At 56.1% G+C, this 20,542-nt stretch overlaps 1 protein-coding gene across 2 annotated transcripts; it reads left to right on the top strand.

The window, feature by feature from the left end:
- The first annotated feature begins 604 nt into the window (after window positions 1-604).
- Window positions 605-17,122, top strand: Tbkbp1 (TBK1 binding protein 1). Of its 2 annotated transcripts, none has more exons than XM_057774545.1 (10): window positions 605-713; window positions 2,443-2,696; window positions 3,009-3,131; window positions 3,361-3,465; window positions 4,669-4,849; window positions 5,515-5,690; window positions 5,797-5,858; window positions 13,791-13,909; window positions 14,033-14,751; window positions 15,628-17,122. In XM_057774545.1, exons 2-10 carry the CDS (start codon window positions 2,472-2,474, stop codon window positions 15,754-15,756), a joined length of 1,839 nt encoding a protein of 612 aa, XP_057630528.1. In that variant the 5' UTR covers window positions 605-713; window positions 2,443-2,471; the 3' UTR covers window positions 15,757-17,122. The 2 variants fall into 2 exon arrangements, with proteins under 2 accessions (XP_057630528.1, XP_057630527.1); XM_057774544.1 differs by lacking the exon at window positions 605-713 and adding an exon at window positions 794-2,082.
- The last annotated feature ends 3,420 nt before the right edge of the window (window positions 17,123-20,542 follow it).

The raw sequence follows: 20,542 nt of genomic DNA, 5'->3' as shown, positions 1-20,542 counted from the left end.
TCTACTTCTCTGGCCTCTGGGAGCGTCTGTAATGAGGGTGGGAGGACTGTCCGTCTTCCCAAACGAACATTTCATCTCCTTAGTTCACTCTCACTTTCAAAGTTAGATTTAACTCTAATGTCTCTGTGTTCAAGCGGAGAGATCAGATCGATGCCCCCTCCTCCGAGAGCAAAGCGTAATCAGGCAGGTGATCTTCTCCAAAGACCAATAAATAAAAAAAACAAAAATATTTTCCCCAAATAAACAGCTCTACTTCTTCGCAAAATGTGCAGCCCCAAGTCCAGCCCGCGGCGCTCCAGCACACAGTCCGCAGACACTGCGCCGGTCGGCGGGGAGGGGAGGCCGCGCGGCAGGGAGCGGGTGGGCGCCAGGCGCGCTGCCAGCCTCCGCCCGGCCGCACCGCGGGGGCCGCCGCCCCTCGCCACGTGGTGGTGGCAGCCTCGGGGTCCCGGGCGCCGGCCCAGCTGGAGAGACCCGGAGCAGCCGGGGAGGAGGAGGCGGAGGAGACGGCGGCGGCGGAGGAGGAGCGGGGCGGGCGAGCGGGAGGGAGGGAGGGGGCCGGGAGGGGAGGGGAGGGGGTGGGGAGAGACCCGGCGGCGGCGGCAGGGCGCGGAGCGGCGCGCGGTGCCAGGGGGTGGGGGCGCCGGGGCTGGTCAGGGGAGGGAGCCGGCGGAGGGGTGCGTTGCGACTGCGAGCAGAAGCCCGCGGCAGCCGTGAGTGCGGGCCGGGCCGGGGGAGGGGGAGGGGCGCGGCGGGCGCGGGGCGACCGGGGGCGCGGGAGGCCGGGGCTGCGGGGCGCAGGTGGGCGGGCGCTTCGCCCAGGAGTAGAGTAGGGAAGGGTCCTGCGCCGCTGCCCGCAGCCTACGGCCAGCCCGAGCGCCGCTGCTCAGTAGCCCGCCCGGGGCCCGGCCGCGGTGGGGGAGGGGGCTGCGCGGTCTCGGCCCCCGAGAGGGGAGGGGCGACAATTTCTGTCTGCCGATCCCGAGGGGGTTTCAAGAGCGGCTCTTTAAGGGACCCGCGGGAGGGACCTAGCCGGTACCGGCGCCCCCTCCCCAGTCGCCTGCGCGGGTTCTCCGCGCGCGGCGCCAGGATGCAGAGGAAGGCAGCTCGGGTCTCACGGCAGGGGTGTGTGCGGACACGGAGTCCTCGAGTGGGGGTGGCCCGAGATCGTGGGCAGGGGCCGTAGGGGGTGTGTGATGAGCGCCGGCCAGTGGGGTAGGGGTAGGGGGTGGCGTGGGCAAGAGAGGGTTAAAGGTGGGGCCAGCCCTACAAACACGCGCACACGCTCCTTACTCAGACCTGTCACACGCGTCCCTCCGGCACTTAGCCGAGGCTGGGGGAGGGGGCTGGGGCCTGCACGGTCGGAACTCGCGCCTTTGGGCCGAGCCCCCTGGCCGAGGCGCACACACGCTCCAGCGCGAGCACACACCTCGGACATTCCCATAGTGCCTCACGTGACACTCGGCCCGAACGTGCCCACCCTGCCCACACGCTCACGCACGCGTGCTCACACGCGCGCACACAACCTCTGGCTGCTTCCGAACTCCGCGCTGACCCCCGTCCTCCGCCCCGCAAAGGCGCTCATTGACGGCGGCACACCTACACTCATTCACAGACACACACTCCCCCCACATGCCAGCCACAGCCACACATTCATAAACAGGGCCGGGAGAAGTACACACGCACCCCCTCGCTGCCTACTCGTTTGGGAGCCCTGAGTCATTCCTGCCCCCTCGCAGGACTCCCCTTTTCCCTGAGTGCAGGCACAATGGGACAGGCTGGAGGCTCCCTTAGTGGTCCTCGTTCCCCGTAGGCCCCCTTGCCCAGTTTGCTGCCTCTGACACTCAGCCAAGGACTTCCTGTAGGTCCCAGGTCAGGGGCTGGCTGCGCCTGGACGGTTGCCACAGCCCCGGTGCAGTTAAGGGAGGCGCTTCCTTTTCCTGAACTCTGGGATCCTGCGGGAGGAAGTTGGGCGGGGGCCGCAGAGGCCAGGCTGACTGGTAGGACTGGCCCTCCAGAAGCACTGGCTTTCCTTAGGAGGGGCGACGGAGGCCTGGGATGGGGATCTCGGCGGCTGTCGAGGTATTTGGGAAAATGGAGATCTGGGGGAGGAGACCAGGCAGGTTCTGGGCTGTGCCAGTGCTGGGACAGTAGGTCTCCCATCCACAGGTCTCTCTTGGTTCTAGAAAGAGCCCTTCCCTGTCACTGTGGCTTCCTTGACCCTGTTTATCACTCCACTCATGAGATCCATCTAGTTCCATCTCCTTCCTCTACGATCGGTGACAGCGGAGGGTAGACGTAACCTTCTGAGGGAGAGAGTGTTGTGGGATCCGGTCACCCAACTGAAACTCTACAGCTACTACAGGGTCCTCAGACCAGGATGGGGGAGTTGGGGACAAGCACCAAGTGGTCTTCTTCACTCTGCTTTTCTTGCTCTCTCAGGAGGCCCAGTGTGGGCTGAAGCTCTTACCATGGAGTCCATGTTTGAAGATGACATCAGCATCCTGACCCAAGAAGCTTTGGGGCCCAGTGAGGTGTGGCTGGATGGTCCTGGAGACTCCTCCCTCGGAGGCGACATGTGTTCTGCCTCCCACTTTGCTCTCATCACGGCCTATGGAGATATCAAAGAGCGCCTAGGGGGCCTGGAGAGAGAGAACGCCACTCTCCGTCGTCGCCTCAAAGTCTATGAGATCAAGGTCAGAACCTGGATGGGATGGGAAGTTGGATAGGAATGTAGCAAGGGTGGGAGGGTGCCGGTGAGTTCAAGATGATGATGGAAGAAGTCATCAGAACTGGAGGCTCATCCTTGAAGAAGTGGCTGCTCTGGTGTGTGAGCTTCGCTGCACCTGTAACTAAGTGTGGGGCCGGGGGGTGGGGGTGGCGCTCAGCTTTGGAGTGATAGGTCCCGTTGGAGAGGGCAGGAATAGAAGTCTCTGAAGCAGTAGGGTTGGGGCGCAGAGTGGTCACTGGGTGGGGGCCTGACTTCTCTGAGGACCGCCCTCCCACAGTACCCACTGATCACTGATTTTGGAGAGGAGCACGGCTTCCCCCTGTATGAAATCAAGGACGGCTCCCTGCTGGAGGTAGAGAAGGTCAGTCTGCAGCAGCGGCTCAACCAGTTCCAACATGAGGTAAGCCCCTGGTCTTAGCTCCCCAGCTAGCCCAACTCTTAAAGCTTCTTGTTTTCATCTGTTTCTGATGCCAATCGCCTTGCCTCGTCCCCATCATGGCCACTGCCTCCCTAAACCAGCTTCAGCTCTCCCTGTTCTATTGGGAATGGGATTGGGGAGGTTCCTGGAGCCCCTCTGCTCCCTGTCAAGGACGTCCCTGACCCTGGCGCACCTCTCTGGGCCTCCCCAGTTGCAGAAGAATAAGGAGCAGGAAGAACAGCTCGGGGAGATGATCCAGGCTTACGAGAAACTCTGTGTGGAGAAAAGCGACTTGGAGACAGAGCTGGGGGAGATGGTGAGGCTCAGAGAGTGGGGGTGAGGTATTCATGTACCTGGTACTGTGTGATTCTGTATGAGCCCCGTGTGCCACACACACCCTGTTTGTGTGCATAGCACTTGCGTCCCTGTGTGTCTATCCGTGATTGCCTGTGTTGCCTTGTGAGGGAGACAGTGTCACCCAGGTCATGGGTGACTCTGTCCCCTTGGCTATGCAGTGACCCTGTAGGATATGTGTGTGTGTGTGTGTGTATATATATATATATATATATCCTATTGTGTATGTATATATAGACAGATACATATTATATTTTATATATACACATATCCATATATGTGTATAATTATATGTGTATATATATCCTATTGTGTATGTATAGATAGATATTATATTTTATATATACACATATCCATATATGTGTATAATTATATATGTATATATCTCACACTGCATCTAAGCTGTACCCATAGCACTGTGCCCGAGTGAGGGTGTGGGTGACAAGAGAGGTACCCAGAACTCTAGAGATAGCTCTTGCCATGGGTGTGATGAGAGTTAGCGTGTGGCCATTTGTGCGAGTGTGTGGGCAGGTGGCAGGATCAGGAGTCATGGTCTCTGTCAGATCCTCACTGTGGCCTTGTTCCAGTTATTTAGCTTCCATCCCTCCTGAAAAGCAGGGTACATGGTAACCACCTCACTGAGCGACTGTGAGGGTAAAGGGACATTTGGGTAAGACCGTTTCCCTCTCATAGTCAGAGACGTGTGTGAGGCTCTCGCTGCATGCCAGGCTCTGTTCTCAGCCCTCTTCGCACACTTACTCATTTTAGCTCTCACAACAATCAGAAGAGGTAGGCGTGGCACTGCTGTCCCCATCTTATCCCGGAGGCAGACGAAGCCCAGAAGTGGAAGCCACACTCCTGAGGGGGTGGGGTGGCTGGACCCAGAGCCGAGTCTTTGTGTAAATGCCCCTGTGCGGTAATGGCAGGGAAGAGGATTGATTCTGACCTTGCCAGCCACAGCAGCCAGTGACATCTGCTTTACAAGTGCTGGGGGTGGGGAGGCCTCGCACCTGTGGCCACTTGGAGTGTGGGTGTGGGACACGTTAGCAACCTCTGCTCCAGTCTGGGCAGTGATGACTACCCGACCTTGGGGACTCTTGGGTCTGGGAGTCCATGGGGCTCCCTGGCCCTGTCCAGACCCTGAGCCCTCTGCCTTTCCCTGCAGCGGGCCCTGGTAGAGACTCACTTGCAGCAGATCTGTGCCTTGGAGCAACAGCTGCAGCAGCAGCAAGGCCTCCGGGATGCAGCCTTCCCCAGCCTGAGCCCCCCACCTGCCCCTGCCACACCCTGTCCTGACCTGGACCTGCACTATTTGGCTTTGAGAGGGGGACCTGCCTTGGGTCATGGTAAGACTTCAGTGACCTCTGCCTTCCTGATCTCCAAATCTCCAATCATAACTCCCTTTTCAATACCACTGGGCACTTCCGACTTGCCTAAAGTCTCCATACATTTCTTTCATTTATTCATTATTTTATTTATTTATTTATTTGGGGTCTTACTATATAGCCCTCTTTGGTCTGGAATTTACTATGTACACCAGGCGATATCCTTGAATTTGGAATGCTACGCCTTATTCTGCTTTTTTCCCTGGCGCTGGGATTACGATCATGTGACAGCACACCTGGCTCCTTTCCAGTATCTTAAATTTGTTCAAAATCATTCCATTCTCCTCTCCAACTGTTCTTTCACCTCAGCCACCCTTTGACAAATTCTCCCACTGACATACCTCTGCTATTCAGATCATACAATTCTTGGGTATGCCAGCAGAGGGCGGCCCACTCAGAGTCCCCCGAGGATGCTCCAGACTTCAGGTTCTAGCCTGAGACACCTTCCAGAGGCCATCTTACCTCCCCGCACCCCTGGCCTACAGCAGGATTGAATCTCCATCTAGCCCATCCTAGTTTCCCTTGCAACAGTATCTCTCCTCCCTGGGTGTTTGGGGACCGAGTTCCCGTTGGGCTTTGTGTGGCAGCTAGAGCCTACCTCACCTTGTCTTGTCTCCCGACGGCAGGCTGGCCTGGCCCCGCTAGCGTAAGTGTGAGCGAGCTGGAGCGAAGGCGGCTGGAAGAGGCCCTGGAGGCTGCGCAGGGGGAGGCTCGGGGGGCTCAGCTGCGGGAAGAGCAACTGCAGGCAGAATGCGAGAGGCTGCAGGGAGAGCTGAAGCAGCTGCAGGAGAGCCGGGCCCAGGTAACAGTGACTTTGGAGCTGCCCTTAGATGTACAGAGCATAGATCAACAGAGAAGGGGTGAAGGCAGAGGGGAGGCTGGGCTCTGACCTCTACTTTTCTCCTCAGGATCTGGCCTCCAACCAGTCGGAATGTGACATGGCTTGGGTAAAGAGAGTTGGGGATGATCAGTAAGTCACATCTGTAACCCTTGCCCTCTCAACCCCATATGCTAGGAGACTACCTCAGGTCTCCACCGTTTGCTTTCCATCTGTCCACATTATTTGAGTGACCTCCTTTCCTAGGTCTAGGGGTGTGATGTCTGGGTTGCTTACACTCTGCCCCTGTTTCAGGAAGCAGGGAGGGCTCTGGAGCGGTCAGGTTCTGGGACCAGGCCTGTCTCTTCTCAGGGCTTGGGCTGGGGATGCACTCAGTGGCTCTGCCACCCTGTTCTGTGTTTCCCGGTGAGTTTTCTATACCAGAAACAAAACTTAGAGGGTGAGAGTACATTCACTCTCGGGAGACGGCCTCCCTGGTTTAGGATTCAGCCTGCCGTGTCTCTTTATTTAAAGGGAAGAGTCCTTGAGATAGGAAGAAAGTAGAGTCCCAGAGGAGAGGCCTAGAAAGCGGGAAGAAGCTGAGTTTGGGGGTACATGACAGGGGTCTTGGGACATGCTGGGCAGCAAGGGTGGTGAGCAGCAGCAGTGCAGCCTGGCATCGTTCACAGCTGCCCGGCACTTAGCCTCTCCCACTTCTGAGAAACAGTGCTTAAACCTCCGTTTGCTTAATGCTCTCTGGTGAGATGAGGCTAACGGTACAGGGTACAAGCTTCATCCATTCCTTACCAGAGAAGACTGAGGCCCAAGCGGGGCAGGAATTAACCTTCCCTCGGTGGCATACCCAGTTCCCAAGATTCCAGGGGTCCTCCCTCTCAACAGGTTTTCTCCTCATCCTTCCCATTTCTGGCCAGCGAGAGATACCCCTTGCTTCCTTCCCCACCCTGGGGTGAGGGCCTGGGTGGAGCTGTGACAGCCGAAAGGGTGAGAACCTAGTTTGTGGGACTGATGAGGGGGAGACCCCTCCCTCAGCTAGACTTCTGTGGGGGATGGGAGGGAGCTTTGCGAAAAGGGTCCACCCTAGCTTGTGGCTGGGGCTCTGGGACCATGGTAGTCCATGTATTTAAACCTGGAAAGCACACATACGTAGAGTAGATCCTTGCTGAGTCCCAAAGGTCTCCTTAGGGGTCGGTGAGTACAACCCCTTCTTACAGTGAAAATTCTTGCACTTAGTGGAGATTTTGGCAGGGCTGGATCCCAGAACTCTTCCTGGGCTGGGGAAAGGCCCTGCATTCTTGACTTACCCTTTGCCCCTCCGGACACTGGGTTCTCCTCCTGAGCTCAGAAGTCAGCCATTGCTGCAGGATGTGAGAGGAAGGTGAGGTAAAGATGGGAAGGGCAAAGAGAGTGGTGGATCCTTCAGGGCTAGGACCGCAAGAACCAAGTGACAGATAAACCATCTCAGAAGGTGTTTGGGAGGCTGCATCATCCATATTGCTTCTGGCCAAACTAACCCCTTCCCTGCCAACCCAAGAGAACTGGCCAAGGAAATTCTCCCAAGGTGCAACGGGCTCCTCCTAGACCTGTCTGTGGCTTCCACAGGCCTCCTGGATCTCTATCAGCCCAGCAGGCCCGACCTGCCCTTTCCTCTCTGTTAGCATAAATGCTTCTGGACAGCCCCAGTGTGGCAGGATCAATTCTCAGAGGAAGTCCTCACTCCCCTGCTAGTTTTATTTTCTTATAAACTCAGTCTTTTTAGTAATAGGCAATTCCCTGGGGCTTCCTCCCATCCCCCCACCTCAGGATGGCTCAGTCACCTCGTTTCGCTCCCGGGATCATCAGTCACCTCTTCTCTCTACTTCTGCTGACTACATATCCAGTGGGAATTTTATTTGTTTGTTTGTTTGTTTGTTTGTTTTTCCAAGACAGGGTCTCTCTATATAGCTTTGACTATCCTGGAACTTGCTCTGTAGATCAGGCTGACTTTAAACTCACAGAGATTCACCCACCTCTGCCTCCCAAGTGCTGGGATTAAAGGCGCCACCACCACCCAGTTAAGTGGAAATTTTATTGATGGACTTTCCCAGGGAATGAAATGCTGGCTCTACATTGTCTGGGGGAGAGGGCAGTTCCTGAACCCAGCTGCCTCAAGGAATTAATCCTCTCATCTTGAAAGGTGCCTTCAGTCTCACTTGTTCGCTGGGGCAGTCAGATTGATCTCAGGAACCCTCCACCAAAACATCTCCCCTACAGCAGTCTTGCCTGTCTGAACCCATCCTGGTGCTCTCTGTGCCTAGGAGCCGGCCTTGGAGGCTGCAGACCCTTGTTCTCAGCTCCTGGCCCACAGACTCTGACCACCAGTGCTTCACGGCCAGGGGACTGACGCCAGGCACCAGGCCGCAGGGACCAGGCTGCCATTCCCCAGGTCTGACCTATGGGTGGGATCTTGTGAGGATGTTCGGGGAGGTAAGGACCCAGGAAGGTCCTTGTCAAGGTGGCCTGTGCAGGAACCCTATAGTCCCCTCCCCTGGCCTGTGGATTCCTGGGCGGGACTGTTTGAAAGTATGGTCAGTGCTGGGGGCCAGAGAAATCTTACAGTCACCGCTTGAGGGAGAGAAGGCGCCAAGCAGATAGCAGCTCTGAAAGGTAGATGGGGTCTTATTGGTGAGGGGGCCCAGCGAAAAGAGGGGGAAACCATAAATTATAGGTCTTTCTTTTTTCCTAGTGTGGGGGGCTCAGGGTTGCAACCTGGGTCCTTTTCCGCCCACCCCTCCCACCCCTTCTCTCCACCCACAAGCCTCTGCGTGGGCTGTGGTTAGTGGTGGGGAAGTGTGAACTCAAAAGAGAGAGGATGGAAACTCTGCACAGAGGTCAAGGGCAGTGTGGGGTGGGTCAGGACGGAAGTCGGAGACCCCCGTGTACCCTGAACCTAGCCTCCTGCCCCCAGAACCAGCAGGCCCAGGGCCTCCTCCTTCAGGCTTCTCACCCTCCCTACTTCCTTTGCTTTAAGTCTCCTTCAGCCGATACCCAGAACACAGAGAATTAACCCCTGAGCCCTTGCAGCTGTGGGGCACCCTGAGGGTGGGCAGGGGGGTCTGCTGGCCAGAGGGACTGGGTTTTGAAGGCATTTCCAGCTTTGTGCCTGCCAGCTGGGCCCAGAACCAGAGCTGCTCTTGTCCTTCTCCCCGTAGAAGCCAAGCGCGCCCTCCCCTCTCTCATCACCAAGTGGTTTTTATTATTCTTTGTCTGAGTTTTGGTTTGGTTTTTGGTTTTTAAGACAGAGTGCATAGCCCAGGCTGCCGTGAACTTGCTATGTAGCCGAGGATGACCCCTTTTCTCCTCCTCTGCCTCCCATGTGCAGGCGTTACAGCACATACTACCAACTTTTGGTTTTGTTTGTTTGTTTTTCAAGACAGGGTTTCTCTGTAGCATTGGAGTCTGTCCTGGAACTTGCTGTGTAGACCAGGCTGGCCTCAGACTCACAGAGATCTGCCTGCCTCTACCTCCCGAGTGCTGGGATTAAAGGTGTAAACCACCACCGCCCAACCTCAACTGGTTTTTTTGTTTGTTTGTTTGTTTGCTTGTTTTGTTTTGTTTTTCCAAGACAGGGTAACACTATGTATCCCTGATTGTCCTGGAACTCACTATGTAGACCAGGCTGGATTAGAACTCCCAGAGGTCCACCTGCCTCTGCCTCCTGAGTGCTAAATAGCCCTAGTTTGCCTTCCTGGCTCTTCTTCCCAAGTGCTAGAATTATAGGCATGAGCCACCACATCCAACACACATAACGAATCTTAAGCCAGTATCTTTAAACAAACAAACAAGCAAACAAACAAAAAGCCCAAACCCCAAAATGGGCTTTCTCATGTCCACATCACTCTCATAGACATGAAGCATTAAGAAAGAGTTCAGGAACCAGGGAAGGGTGGTCCAGACAGGTCCTAGCAGGCAGGGTGAAGAGGTTCACGGTTGCCTGCTCAGGTGGTTCTGCAGGTAGGAGGCCTTTTATAAGAAGGTGACCATGTGATTTGTTGACGAAATTGCATCACTTTTGAAAGTGAAAGGGGACACTATTAATTATGCAACTAGTGTGAGCAGGGACAGGCCAGGGCAAACAGGGGTCCCTGGTTCCTGTCCAACTGTGGGCTGCTCAGTCCCGCTGTGTCTAGGGAAGCTTCTGGACCCATAGCTATCTGCTTCTGCCTGGAGGAGGCTGCCATAAGAGCTCAGGTCTGGGGACCACAAGTCATAGCTGGTCGAGGAGCATGAAGGGCTCAAGGCTCCGGAAAGGAAGTGGTGGAGCACTGGCTTGTTGCAAGCAACTTCCTCCTCCGCCAGCCCGCAACCTCAAGTCCGCTCCACGGCCTGGTGCCTGTGGTCCCCTCCCTGAGGGTCTGGCAGGCGGGAAGACTGATGCTGGGTGTGCCTGTGGGTGGGTGGAAAGTTTGGCCCCTAAATTCCCCTGCTGGGTAGGGTGCCTGGGGCAACTAGGGGCAACCAGGGTAAGGATGGAAGGGCTGGGAATGCTGGGTTTCTGGTTTTCTTCCGGGTCTGCATCAGATGAGGGCTCTGACCACAGGACAGCTATCGTCCTATTGCCTCCCCTGCACAGGACCTAGCTTTACCACTATCCCTAGTCCTGACCCCCAAATGTGTCCATAATCATGGCCACAGAAGAACTGCCAGCTGTGTATCTAGCTGGACCCTGATCCCCGCTTTCATCCTGACTTGAAGCCAGTCTCCAAGTCTCACCCCATCCCTCAGGGCCGGCCTGAGTCCTGACTTCTCCCTACACTGTGGGGCCTGGTGGGGTGGGGGTGGTCTGTGTGGCTCCCAGACTCCTTTGAGGCAGAAAGAAGCTTTGGAGAGGATGCTCAGGTCTTTGACTTTCCTGGATTGCAGTTGCTTTATTAGTGACAGTGGAAACAATTCCTTCCAGGAGGGACTTTGAGATCCCTGGATTACTAGTGGGAAGGATGAATGAAAGTAGCCCTCTCTCCTGCCAGCTCCACCGTTTGTACTCCAGCTTCTCCAAAGATGCCAACCGAGTGGGCTGAGGTGCCGAGAACAAGTGTTTGACTCACCGCTCTGTGCCGCCGCCGCCGCTGCTCCATGGCCTCCTACTAGGTCTTAGCCACGCTGACCTTCCACTCCCTTGTAGTCCGTCACTCTCATCTCTCTTCCAAGGCAGGGGTGGTTCTCTGAACACCTTGGCTGCCTCCGAGGTCCCCAGCCTCTTCCTCCTCCTCTTTCTCTTCTGCTTTCCCACTGTGCTTCCTCCCACTTCCCTGAGGTTTGGGAGGTGTTTGTGTATCTTGGAATCTTGGAGGTTGGTGCTCTTCTCCCAGGCTTAGGACATGGCCGAGTGACTTTACCTCTGTGGACCCATCTTCTTACCTGTAACGTAGATAGGTGGGCATAGGGTGTAAAGACAAATGAAGTCCCTAGCCCATGATCAGCACTCGTATAGACCCAGGGAAGTGTGTGCTGTGGCTCACATGACCTGTTCTTCCTCAAGTCATGATGATGGAAAAATCTCTCAGGTGTGGCCAGGAAGTCAGGAAGCAGGGTATGTGTTTAGATGCACCTGTGAGGCTCTGGGTTGTGTTTGTCAAGTTGAGATTTTTTTTTCCACTGAATTGGCAATGTTTTCAATGAGTCATTCTGGTGCTTAGCATATTCAGCCACTAGTGTGTGAGGAGAGAGATGCCCAGAGAAAAGGCATGTCCCACAGGACTGTGAGGTGTCAGGAGGAGGTCAGAGCTCCTCACTCTGTCCAGGGTCTTTGTGAGGGTGGCCTGAGGCTTTTGGAGGACTGTGTCAGCCTGGAGAGAGGCTGTGCACACTGTGGTAGGGGCTTCTTCCTTCCATTTCTTGAATCTCCATGTTTTTCACTTCAAGGAGAGTGCCAGGCACTGGGCTGTGGAAACTAGGGTGACTCCTGACACCCTAGCAGGGAGCCCAGCAGGGGAGAAAGGGGCCTGGGGAACTGAATGTGACAGGTGAGATCTCCCAGGCAGAGTGTGAAAGAGACGACCTGTATCTGTCACCTGAGATAGAGCGAGGAAGGTGGATGGGGAGAGCAACCATGCTCTGTGGACAGAGGTAACACTCCATCCCTGCCCTGTCCAGAGTTACCCCTGGCTTCCACCACTGAGTGGACAGCACCTGTCCCTCAGGAGCCCTCAGCCTGACTAGGAACACACAGCTCCTGCCCTCAGATGGCTTTCAGTCTGAAAGCCATAGCTTCCACGGAGAACCCCGAGTTTGGTGTAGAACATGTAGACAGGCTCAGAGGAAGATGCCATTTCTTCCCACAGACTTGTAGGATGGGGGTGGAGGAGCAGAGTGTGATTTCACAGACATAAGGCCTGAGGTATGGTGGGTTGGTGGCCATGGCCCAAGTTAGGGCTCCCTGGATGACTCCTGTCTTGGAAGATGGGTGGTGAGGCCTGATTTTCCCTAAGAAGTGGGCTTAGCTCCCAGAAGCCTTATTGTAATTGGATTTAAAGTAACATTACACTGTGACCCTAGGTCAGTAAGAGTGCCAGGCCCTGAACCAGAGTGGGGTGCACAGTCATTACCTGTTGTCTGCAGCCCCAGCCTGGATGCCTCTGCTCTCCTGATAGGCTCCCTGCCTCGCATATCCCCAGCCAGTGCCCTTTCTTGTCACTCTGGGTGCATTCTCTCACCCTGGGAGGAGACTGACCTCAACAGCACCTGTTACTTCCCTACATCCCCAACTGCTGAAGTTCCAGGGTTCCTTCTGGAACTGTAGAGGTGGGAGAGCCAAGGAAAGCCAAACCCTTACCTTCAGAGAGTGCTCAGACTTATCGGAGCCCAGAAGCGCAGATGCAGGCAGGTCTGAAAGCCATGGCAGAGATCAGTTGCTCCTGGGGCGGGGTAGCAGCTCATGGGAAGAAAGAGGGGCAGCGCTGGAGTGATAACTTTCATTGTGTGTGTTTGGGGTGACCCAGAGGGAAAAAAGGGTCCTTTGCTAAACTTAGGCATGAGTGTGCCCCAGCTCCATTAGAGCGAGTGTTGAAGAGGCCTAATTTGCAGGACGTGAACAGGAAAGAACTGGATGGGAGCCATTTCTGAACCTGTACTGAGTAACAAGCCCTGAACAAAGAGCTGGGAAGAGAAATACAATGGAACAATTCTCAATAAAAGTCCACAGCAAGGCAGCCTTTGAGAAATGCTGAGTCTGGGTGGCACGCCCTGCAGGTGGGCGGTGCCCAGCAGCTACTTAGACACAAATGAATGGCAAAGGCAGGACAGATGTGTTCAGAGAGGTCCTGAGAGGTAGGAGGCTCGGAGCACACAGGTAGCCTTTAGGCAGGGACAAGAACAGTGGGCTGGGAATGGGGCCAGCTTGGAGAGGAGCGAATCAACCTCTGCCTTCCAGGAGTGGAGTGCTTCCTACGGAATGGCTTCCTTCCTCACTGCCTGTGCAGAAGTGGTCCCCAGTGTTTTCAAGGTTGAGGATGTTTCTTATGAGTCCCCTCCCCCAGCACACAGATCGTTTGTTTATAGTTCTAGATCCTGGGTATTACAGTTTTGGGATTGTGGCCATTATTGAACCCAGGACTGCATGCTTGCTAGGAAAGTGTTCTACCATAGAGTTACATTGTGCTTTTTGTCTTGAGGCGGGACCTCACCAGGCTCGCCCTGAACCTGTTCTGTGTCCCAGGCAGTCAGGCTTCAGCTTCTGCGCCAGCTTCCGTGTGCTAGTACGCGCACCTGGAACACGTGCGCTGTAAACTCAGTATGTGGCTTTCTTAGGAATCAGCCCCCAAGTGGGATTCAGGGACCCCCTTGGAATCTCTCTATTCCACATCCTTGCCCTAGGCGGGGAACCTCTGCTCCAATGTGGGGGATGATCTCTGGAAGCAGAGGCAGGCTCCCCAGAAGAAGTGGCTGTTGAGGTGGACCTTACAGGCAGAGAGGATTCCTGCAGCTGGGGTAGGTGCAAAAGATGCAAGGCAGAGCGGGTTCTTTTCTACTATGGCTGGGGCAGAAGAACCACATCCCTTTTCTTTCCCACCCCTTGCCCTCTGACCTCAGGGTGAACTTGGCGCTGGCCTACACAGAACTCACGGAGGAGCTGGGTCGGCTTCGGGAGTTGAGTTCCCTGCAGGGGAGGATCTTGAGGACTTTGCTGCAGGAGCAGGCCCGGAATGCAGGTGAGACTACCAGAGACAGACAGACCCCCAGTGTGGGGAGTAGGGGTGCTGGTCCCAGAAGCCACCTCCCACTCCCTGGGTGAGCAATGTCCACGCCTCACCACCTGGCTTTCTCTTTCCCAGGCCAAAGGCACTCGCCACTATCGCAGCGCCACTCCCCGGCCCCCGCGTGCCCCTCGCCCTCCCCACCTGCCCGACAGCAGCCCTGTGCCCCGTGCCAGTCCCCCGCCGCACAGCGCCGCTCGCCCGTGCCCCCATGCCCTTCGCCCCAGCAGCGCCGCTCGCCCGCCTCGCCCTCCTGCTCGTCGCCCGTCCCACAGCGCCGCTCGCCGGTGCCGCCATCGTGCCAGTCACCCAGCCCGCAGCGCCGCTCGCCGGTGCCACCCAGCTGTCCGGCCCCGCAGCCCCGGCCTCCGCCGCCGCCCGGGGAGAGGACGCTGGCCGAGCGCGCCTACGCCAAGCCGCCTAGCCACCACGCCAAGGCTGGCTTCCAGGGCCGCCGCAGCTACTCGGAGCTGGCAGAGGGCGCAGCCTATGCCAGTGCCTCCCCCGCCTGGCTGCAGGCCGAGGCTGCCACGCTCCCCAAGCCCCGCGCCTACGGCGGCGAGCTCTACGGCCCCGGCAGGCCGCTCAGCCCTCGCCGCGCCTTCGAGGGCATTCGCCTGCGCTTTGAGAAGCAGCCATCAGAGGAAGAGGAGTGGGCCATGCCGGCCAGCCCACCCAGCCCCGAAGCGGGCACCATCCGCTGCGCCTCCTTCTGTGCGGGTTTCCCCATCCCGGAGTCACCTGCAGCCACAGCCTATGCCCACGCTGAGCACGCACAGTCCTGGCCATCCATCAATGTGAGTTGTGTACTGCTTCCTTTAACCTGGGTACCGTGAGGTGCCAGGAAAGAGCCTGCTCTCCCTCTGGAGTCCCACCTTGTTCCTTTTTCTCACACATGGTAGGCAGGGGCAACCCCGCAAACACACCCTAGCTTAGTATAGACCTTCCTCTTCCTCTCCCTCAGTTTCCAGTTGGTGGGAACAAGCTCCCACCCCCACCTGCACTATTAGAAGTATGGTCCTCAAAATCCTAGCTTTGATTTCGACTCCACTGTGTAGTGTCTTAAGGACCTCATTCAAATTCTATCGGTTTCCTCATCAGCAAAATGAGGGCGATGCCACTATTACCTCAGTGGGTTTTAGGAGGCAATGATCCTAAAGCAGTTCTCGGATGTGTGGCTCAGGTGTACTATTATGTTGGTGCTGAAAGACAGGGATACTAAAAGGGGCAGAACATGGCCCCACACAGGGACAGGCCTGCCTATCAGGTTCCATACTCCAAGCCTCAGATCCTGGACTCTTTTCTGTCTGTCCTGCATGATAACATGTTCCAGTGGTCTCGAGTGTGACCGGAAATTATTTTGGGGTTGTACATGGTTTGCAATTGTCCGGTGCTTTAAGTTAGCTGTATCTGAGTCACTGTGGAGGCATGTCAAAGTTCTGGATTCCCTCATTACTGGTGTGCCCCAGCTAATTGAACAGTGACTCTCATACACCAGTGCCCTGGGCAAAGAAGGAGGTGTTGGGTTAGTGAGTGTCGGAACGTTGAAGATAGTGCTGGAGAAAGGATAGCCGGACCCCTCTGCATGCTGCAGCCCGCCCTAGTGCGGATCCTAGGAAGGAGCAGGCTGGGGTGTGAGGCAGGCTCTAAGTGCTTTCATTCTCCCCCTGCAGCTACTGATGGAGACGGTGGGCTCTGACATCCGCAGCTGCCCCCTCTGCCAGCTGGGTTTCCCTGTCGGGTACCCGGATGACGCCCTCATCAAACACATTGACTCCCACCTGGAGAACAGCAAGATCTAGGGCGCCTCTACCCCGGCTGGCTGTTTCTCTGCTCTCTTATCTCCCCCCAAACACTCACTTTGAATGCTGCATGAATCTCGTGGGGGGCCCCTGCCCCTTGCGGTCCCCAGATACCTCCACTAGCTACCGAGTTAATGTGTGTGCCGTCTTCCCTGGTCCAGGCACCACTCAGCTCTGGCTCTTTCCAGGAGGTTGACCAAGGCTCTCTCCACCTTCCTGGTTTCCTCTGGGGAGTGGGGGTCTGGTCTGGAATAGGGAGGACATACCTTCCACTTCTCTCTCTCTGCTTTTCTGGTTTTCAACAAGGTTGGAGCCAAGCGGAAGTCTAGTGCTTGGCAGGGGTGGGATTGGGGGGGAAGCGCGGAGGAAGGGTCAAGAGCTCTGGGAGCCCCTTCCCAAATGTCCGTCTTCCCTGGGCAGTGTTCTCCCGGGGAGGACCTCTTGAGAGGGTCTCAGAGCCTGCCCTGCACACCGATGCCAGCCCTCTGTTTCATGCCCGACCAGCCTTGGACTCGTGGTATTGGGGAAGGAGGCATCTTGTTTCTCGTTACTCTCTGCAGGCTAGCTCTGTTCTCCCCCTCAGCCCACCCTAGGGAACAGGGAACGCGGCAGAGGTGTGGGAGGACCCTGCAGACCTTGGATGATCTAGCCCAAAGGGGCTGCCTTGAGGCTGGGACTCCTGGGCCATTGCCCGCTCAGTCCAGGGGACGGCCGGTCTGCCAGCCTCACAGGCCTGGGCCCTTCCAGAGTCCCTGGCACTAAGGAGAAGATCATCAAGGCAGATGCCTCCATGCTCCCCCACTGCAGCTCCTGACACCATAGATGCCCTGGAGCCCAGGTGTTGCTGGGTGGGTGTCATCAGCCCCTCCCTCCCAGGCCAGAACCCGAGAATGGGCCCAGGGTGCTGTGGAGATCAACTTCAAAAGAGCTAATCCCCTTTCCACACCCACCCACCCACCCCTAAATTCCCTCTGTGAAATCTACCTCAGAGCCGTCCCCTCAGAAAGACAGGGGAGCAGGAGGCTGGGGCCCCAGGCTGAGGTGGGAGCCTCCTCAGGGAGCCTGCTGCCCACTATGAATCCACCCCTCACTTTGAGCCTCCCTGGGGCCTTGGCCAGCTGGTGGAAGTGAAAACCACTGTCCATCGCTTGTGCCATTCTGATCCAAATCTTCCGGGCCCTCTCCCCACACCCCTCCTTCCTCTGTGCAGGGGCGAGGGGTATGTCAGCAGGGAAGGGGCCAAGGACTCCAGAGATGCATCATTGTACCCTGAGTGTTCCCCAGGGAGGGGACATGGGGAAGGGGGCCTGTAGAGGGGAGAGAGGGCCCTGTGCTCTCTGAACAAGTTGAAAGTCCAAATAAAACTTACCTGTTCCATCTGCTCTCAGCCCGTGCTTCCATGGGTCGGGAGGGGCCTTGAACCTCACTTGGGAGGTCTTAGAAATGTCTTGGGAACCGTAGGCACTGCGGAGCTGGCAGTAGCCAGTGTGGGTGGCCCACATTCTGTGGTTCTGTTGATGATACTGGCTGCTGGTTACACGTGGCTTATGTCTTCATTTAGAACAGGTTTGAAGCAGTCACCTACCCCTGTCGGTACAGGGGCTCTTGAATTTTTCCATCAGCACACCTGGCCTGCAGAAGTTCTGGGGGTGTTTTCATTGATCGGTAGCCCTTATTTTTTTGATAGCTTTCTCAGATAGTTCATAATGCCAGGAACCAGGCTGGGACAATGTAAAGAAGGAAATCTATATTCCATGTCCTCGTGGGTCTAAGACTAGATGGAGCTAGGCTTCAGGCGCAACTGTTTCCTCAAAGACCTCAGATTGGGAGGCCAGAGCTGGGTCATGAACTCATGACTTTTGCCACAGGCTTGGCTGTGTTCTCTGAGAAAAAAAGAAAGAAACAAGTCTGAGTTGTTCATTCATTGACTCTTTCATTCCCACGAGACCTCTTTTTAAGCCGCGTGGTCACTTAAAAGCAGCACAGGGAAGGACTGGGGGTGTGGCTTAGTGGTAGGACTCTTGTCCAGCTTGCACAACGGCCCTGGTTTGAATCCCTGGTACTGGAAAGAAAATATGGAAGCAGGGTGTGGTAGCGCACACCTTTAATCCCAACAGCCAGGAGACAGAGATCACTGAGTTCAAGGCCAGCCTGGTCTACAAAGTGAGCTCCAGGACAGTGAGGACTATTAGAGAAACCCTTTCTCAAAAAAGAAAGAGAAAGCTGGGCGGTGGTGGCGCACACCTTTAATCCCAGCACTTGGGAGGCAGAGGCAGGCGGATCTCTGTGAGTTCGAGACCAGCCTGGTCAACAGGACAGGCTCCAAAACCACAGAGAAACCCTGTCTCGAAAAACCAAAAAGAAAAAAAAAAAAAGATAAAAAAAAAAAAAAGAAAGAGAGAGAGGACATGAAGGCCTTTGCCGATCCGTGGCTGAGTTCAGCTCTACAACATGGCAGCCTTCCCACCACATGCAGCAAGGGCCAGCCTCCCCATTTCAACTACTCTCTGCAGCCAAGACCTCGCTGAGTGTGAGGAAAGGTAGACCATCTTGCAGATGTGCCTGACAAAGAAGATTCTAGGACATCTGGTATATGAGTGCCTAATGAGCCCTATGGCTCCGGAAGTGCTGGCATGTGTGCCACAGAGACTGGAGATGTTCTGGGAACACAGAAGGCAAGGGAAACACTGAGCCTTGAGAAAAGTGGTGAAGGAGGGCATGAGAATGAGCTGGCACACGGGCACAGGCCGACCTTGAGTCTGTGACTGAAGGTGGGAGGACACCCAGGTATCCTGTTGGACCTTCCCCTGTCATCAGGGTGAAGAGAGCATGGGGACATAGGGAGCAGACTCTGGCAGCTTGTCTCCCTGATTTCTAGGGACTCAGGAAAGGCTTGGGCACAGAGCAGAATGTTGCTGGGGGCTGGAAGAGAAGGCAGGGGAGGAAAAAAGCAGTCTGTCCCCATCTAGGTCCCCTCCACAGCCACAGACTTCCATTGCCACTGAGGGGAGAGGGCTGGTGACCTTGCCACCCTCGTCCCTCCCACCCTCCAGCAGGACTGCCGTCACACAGCACAGCACTTTTGCTATGGATTGTTCTCTGTCCAGAGGGCAACGGGACGGGGACTGAAAATTGCAGGGTTCGGGGACCAAGAGGTTAACATTTCCAGGCTCCTGAAAACAAGGTGGAAGACAAACTACCGCCACTTGAGCGAGGTAGAGGGGAGACCCCTGAGAGGCTAGAAGAGATTCCTGGGGCTCCACTCGCTCTCCCCAGCACAGACCCGAAGACCATGACCATGTGTCTGTAGGGGTGGGGGTGAGGACTCAGCAGGAACCAAGTCAGCCAGGGCATATCTCCCTCCGTCCAGCATTCTCTCCAGTTCTGCCCTGCCCCCCAGGGTTTCTCCAACTGGAGGTCCCAGGTCCATGGGAAGGCTATGTCAGGTGATCTGCTGAGGGGGTGACAGCTCTATGTAAAACCTGTGGCTTCTCTTGAAAGGAGCCCATCGATAATAAAAAGGGGGTGCGTGGATGAGTGAGTCACGTTAATGAGAAACACCTCACCCAGCTGATTAGGGCTGATGAAGACGGGGGTGGAGTTTTCACCGGGTGCCAACTTTATAAGGTGGGGGAGCAGGTCACCTCTCCTTCAGCGAGAGTATAAACAGAGCAGCCTTGGCAACCTCAGGGAGAACAGAGACATGAGAGAAAATGAAGCATTAAGGGCAGGCGGGACGGGGGGTCTTCAACGGGAGAAGTGGCACGGGGAGACTAGCCAAGGACAGAGAGCAGCGAGATGTGAAACCCGCTGGCACTGTTCTCTCCTTTCTGCCCTTCCTCTACTCCCACTCCTGTGACTTGAGAGAGTCTCAGTGGTCCAGAGAACTCCCCTCGCCAACTTCTGTCCTCCACAGGTTCCCATGGGATCTAGTTCCATCCACAGGGGTTTCTGAGCCCAGTATTACAAAGTTGCTGGCCCTGCCCAGAACAGTCTTGGGAGGGAAGCTCTGGCTTGAGGTCCTGGTCCGTGGCACTCACCAGGATCTGCAGTTGCTAAGACACAACTCTATGTTCAGAGCCTGAGACCTGGTGGACTGAGCAGGAGGGGCAGGTGCACCGAAGGACCCCTCGCAGACCCACTCTGTGCTTGCCTAGCCCTCTGAGGATTACGCCTCAGCCTGCAGCTTTGGCTGCTCCCCCTGCCACTGTAGCCAAGGGCAGAGCTACTAGCCACTTTTCATAGATGTTCCAGGCCGCTGTGTTAGTGTGGGCATAGGGGAAGGCAGGGAGGAGCCGAGGACAGGATGGGTGTCACCAGCACCTCCAGCACCTCCTCATTTGCATTGCCACTGACACCCTTCTTGACCAAAAAAAAAAAAAAAAAAAAAAAATGGAGCCAGAAATAACAAGGGGGGAAAGTGGTTCCCTTGGGGGGTGACTTTGAGGGGGCTCTTTCCCTGCCTCCAACTCTCCCACGGTGCTAGGGACAGGAGGTCAGCTTCACAGCTGGTTTGGGGGAGAGGAAGTGCACCCACTGTTGCTCATCCAGCCTTAGACTAGCAGACACCCCATCCCAGCCTCTCGCTGCTCTCAACCCCACAGGGCTCCAGCACTCCACATCCCTACCCTGTGAGTCCCGTCTCTAAAGTCCCTCTTGATATTGTCAAAGTCCTCCCAGCTGAGAAGGGGCCCCTGTCCATGTTCCCCAGGCTGTGGTCTGTCTTCCCCATCAGATGGAGCCCTTTCCAGGTCCTGAGCCTGGCTCTCCCATTTGTCCATGAGCA

This window comes from Chionomys nivalis, chromosome 7 (genome assembly GCF_950005125.1).
Source record: "Chionomys nivalis chromosome 7, mChiNiv1.1, whole genome shotgun sequence".
In the NCBI taxonomy this organism is placed as follows: Eukaryota; Metazoa; Chordata; class Mammalia; order Rodentia; family Cricetidae; genus Chionomys; species Chionomys nivalis.
The sequence above is the reverse complement of the archived record's forward strand: the minus strand, read 5'-3'. Positions and strand labels throughout refer to the sequence as shown.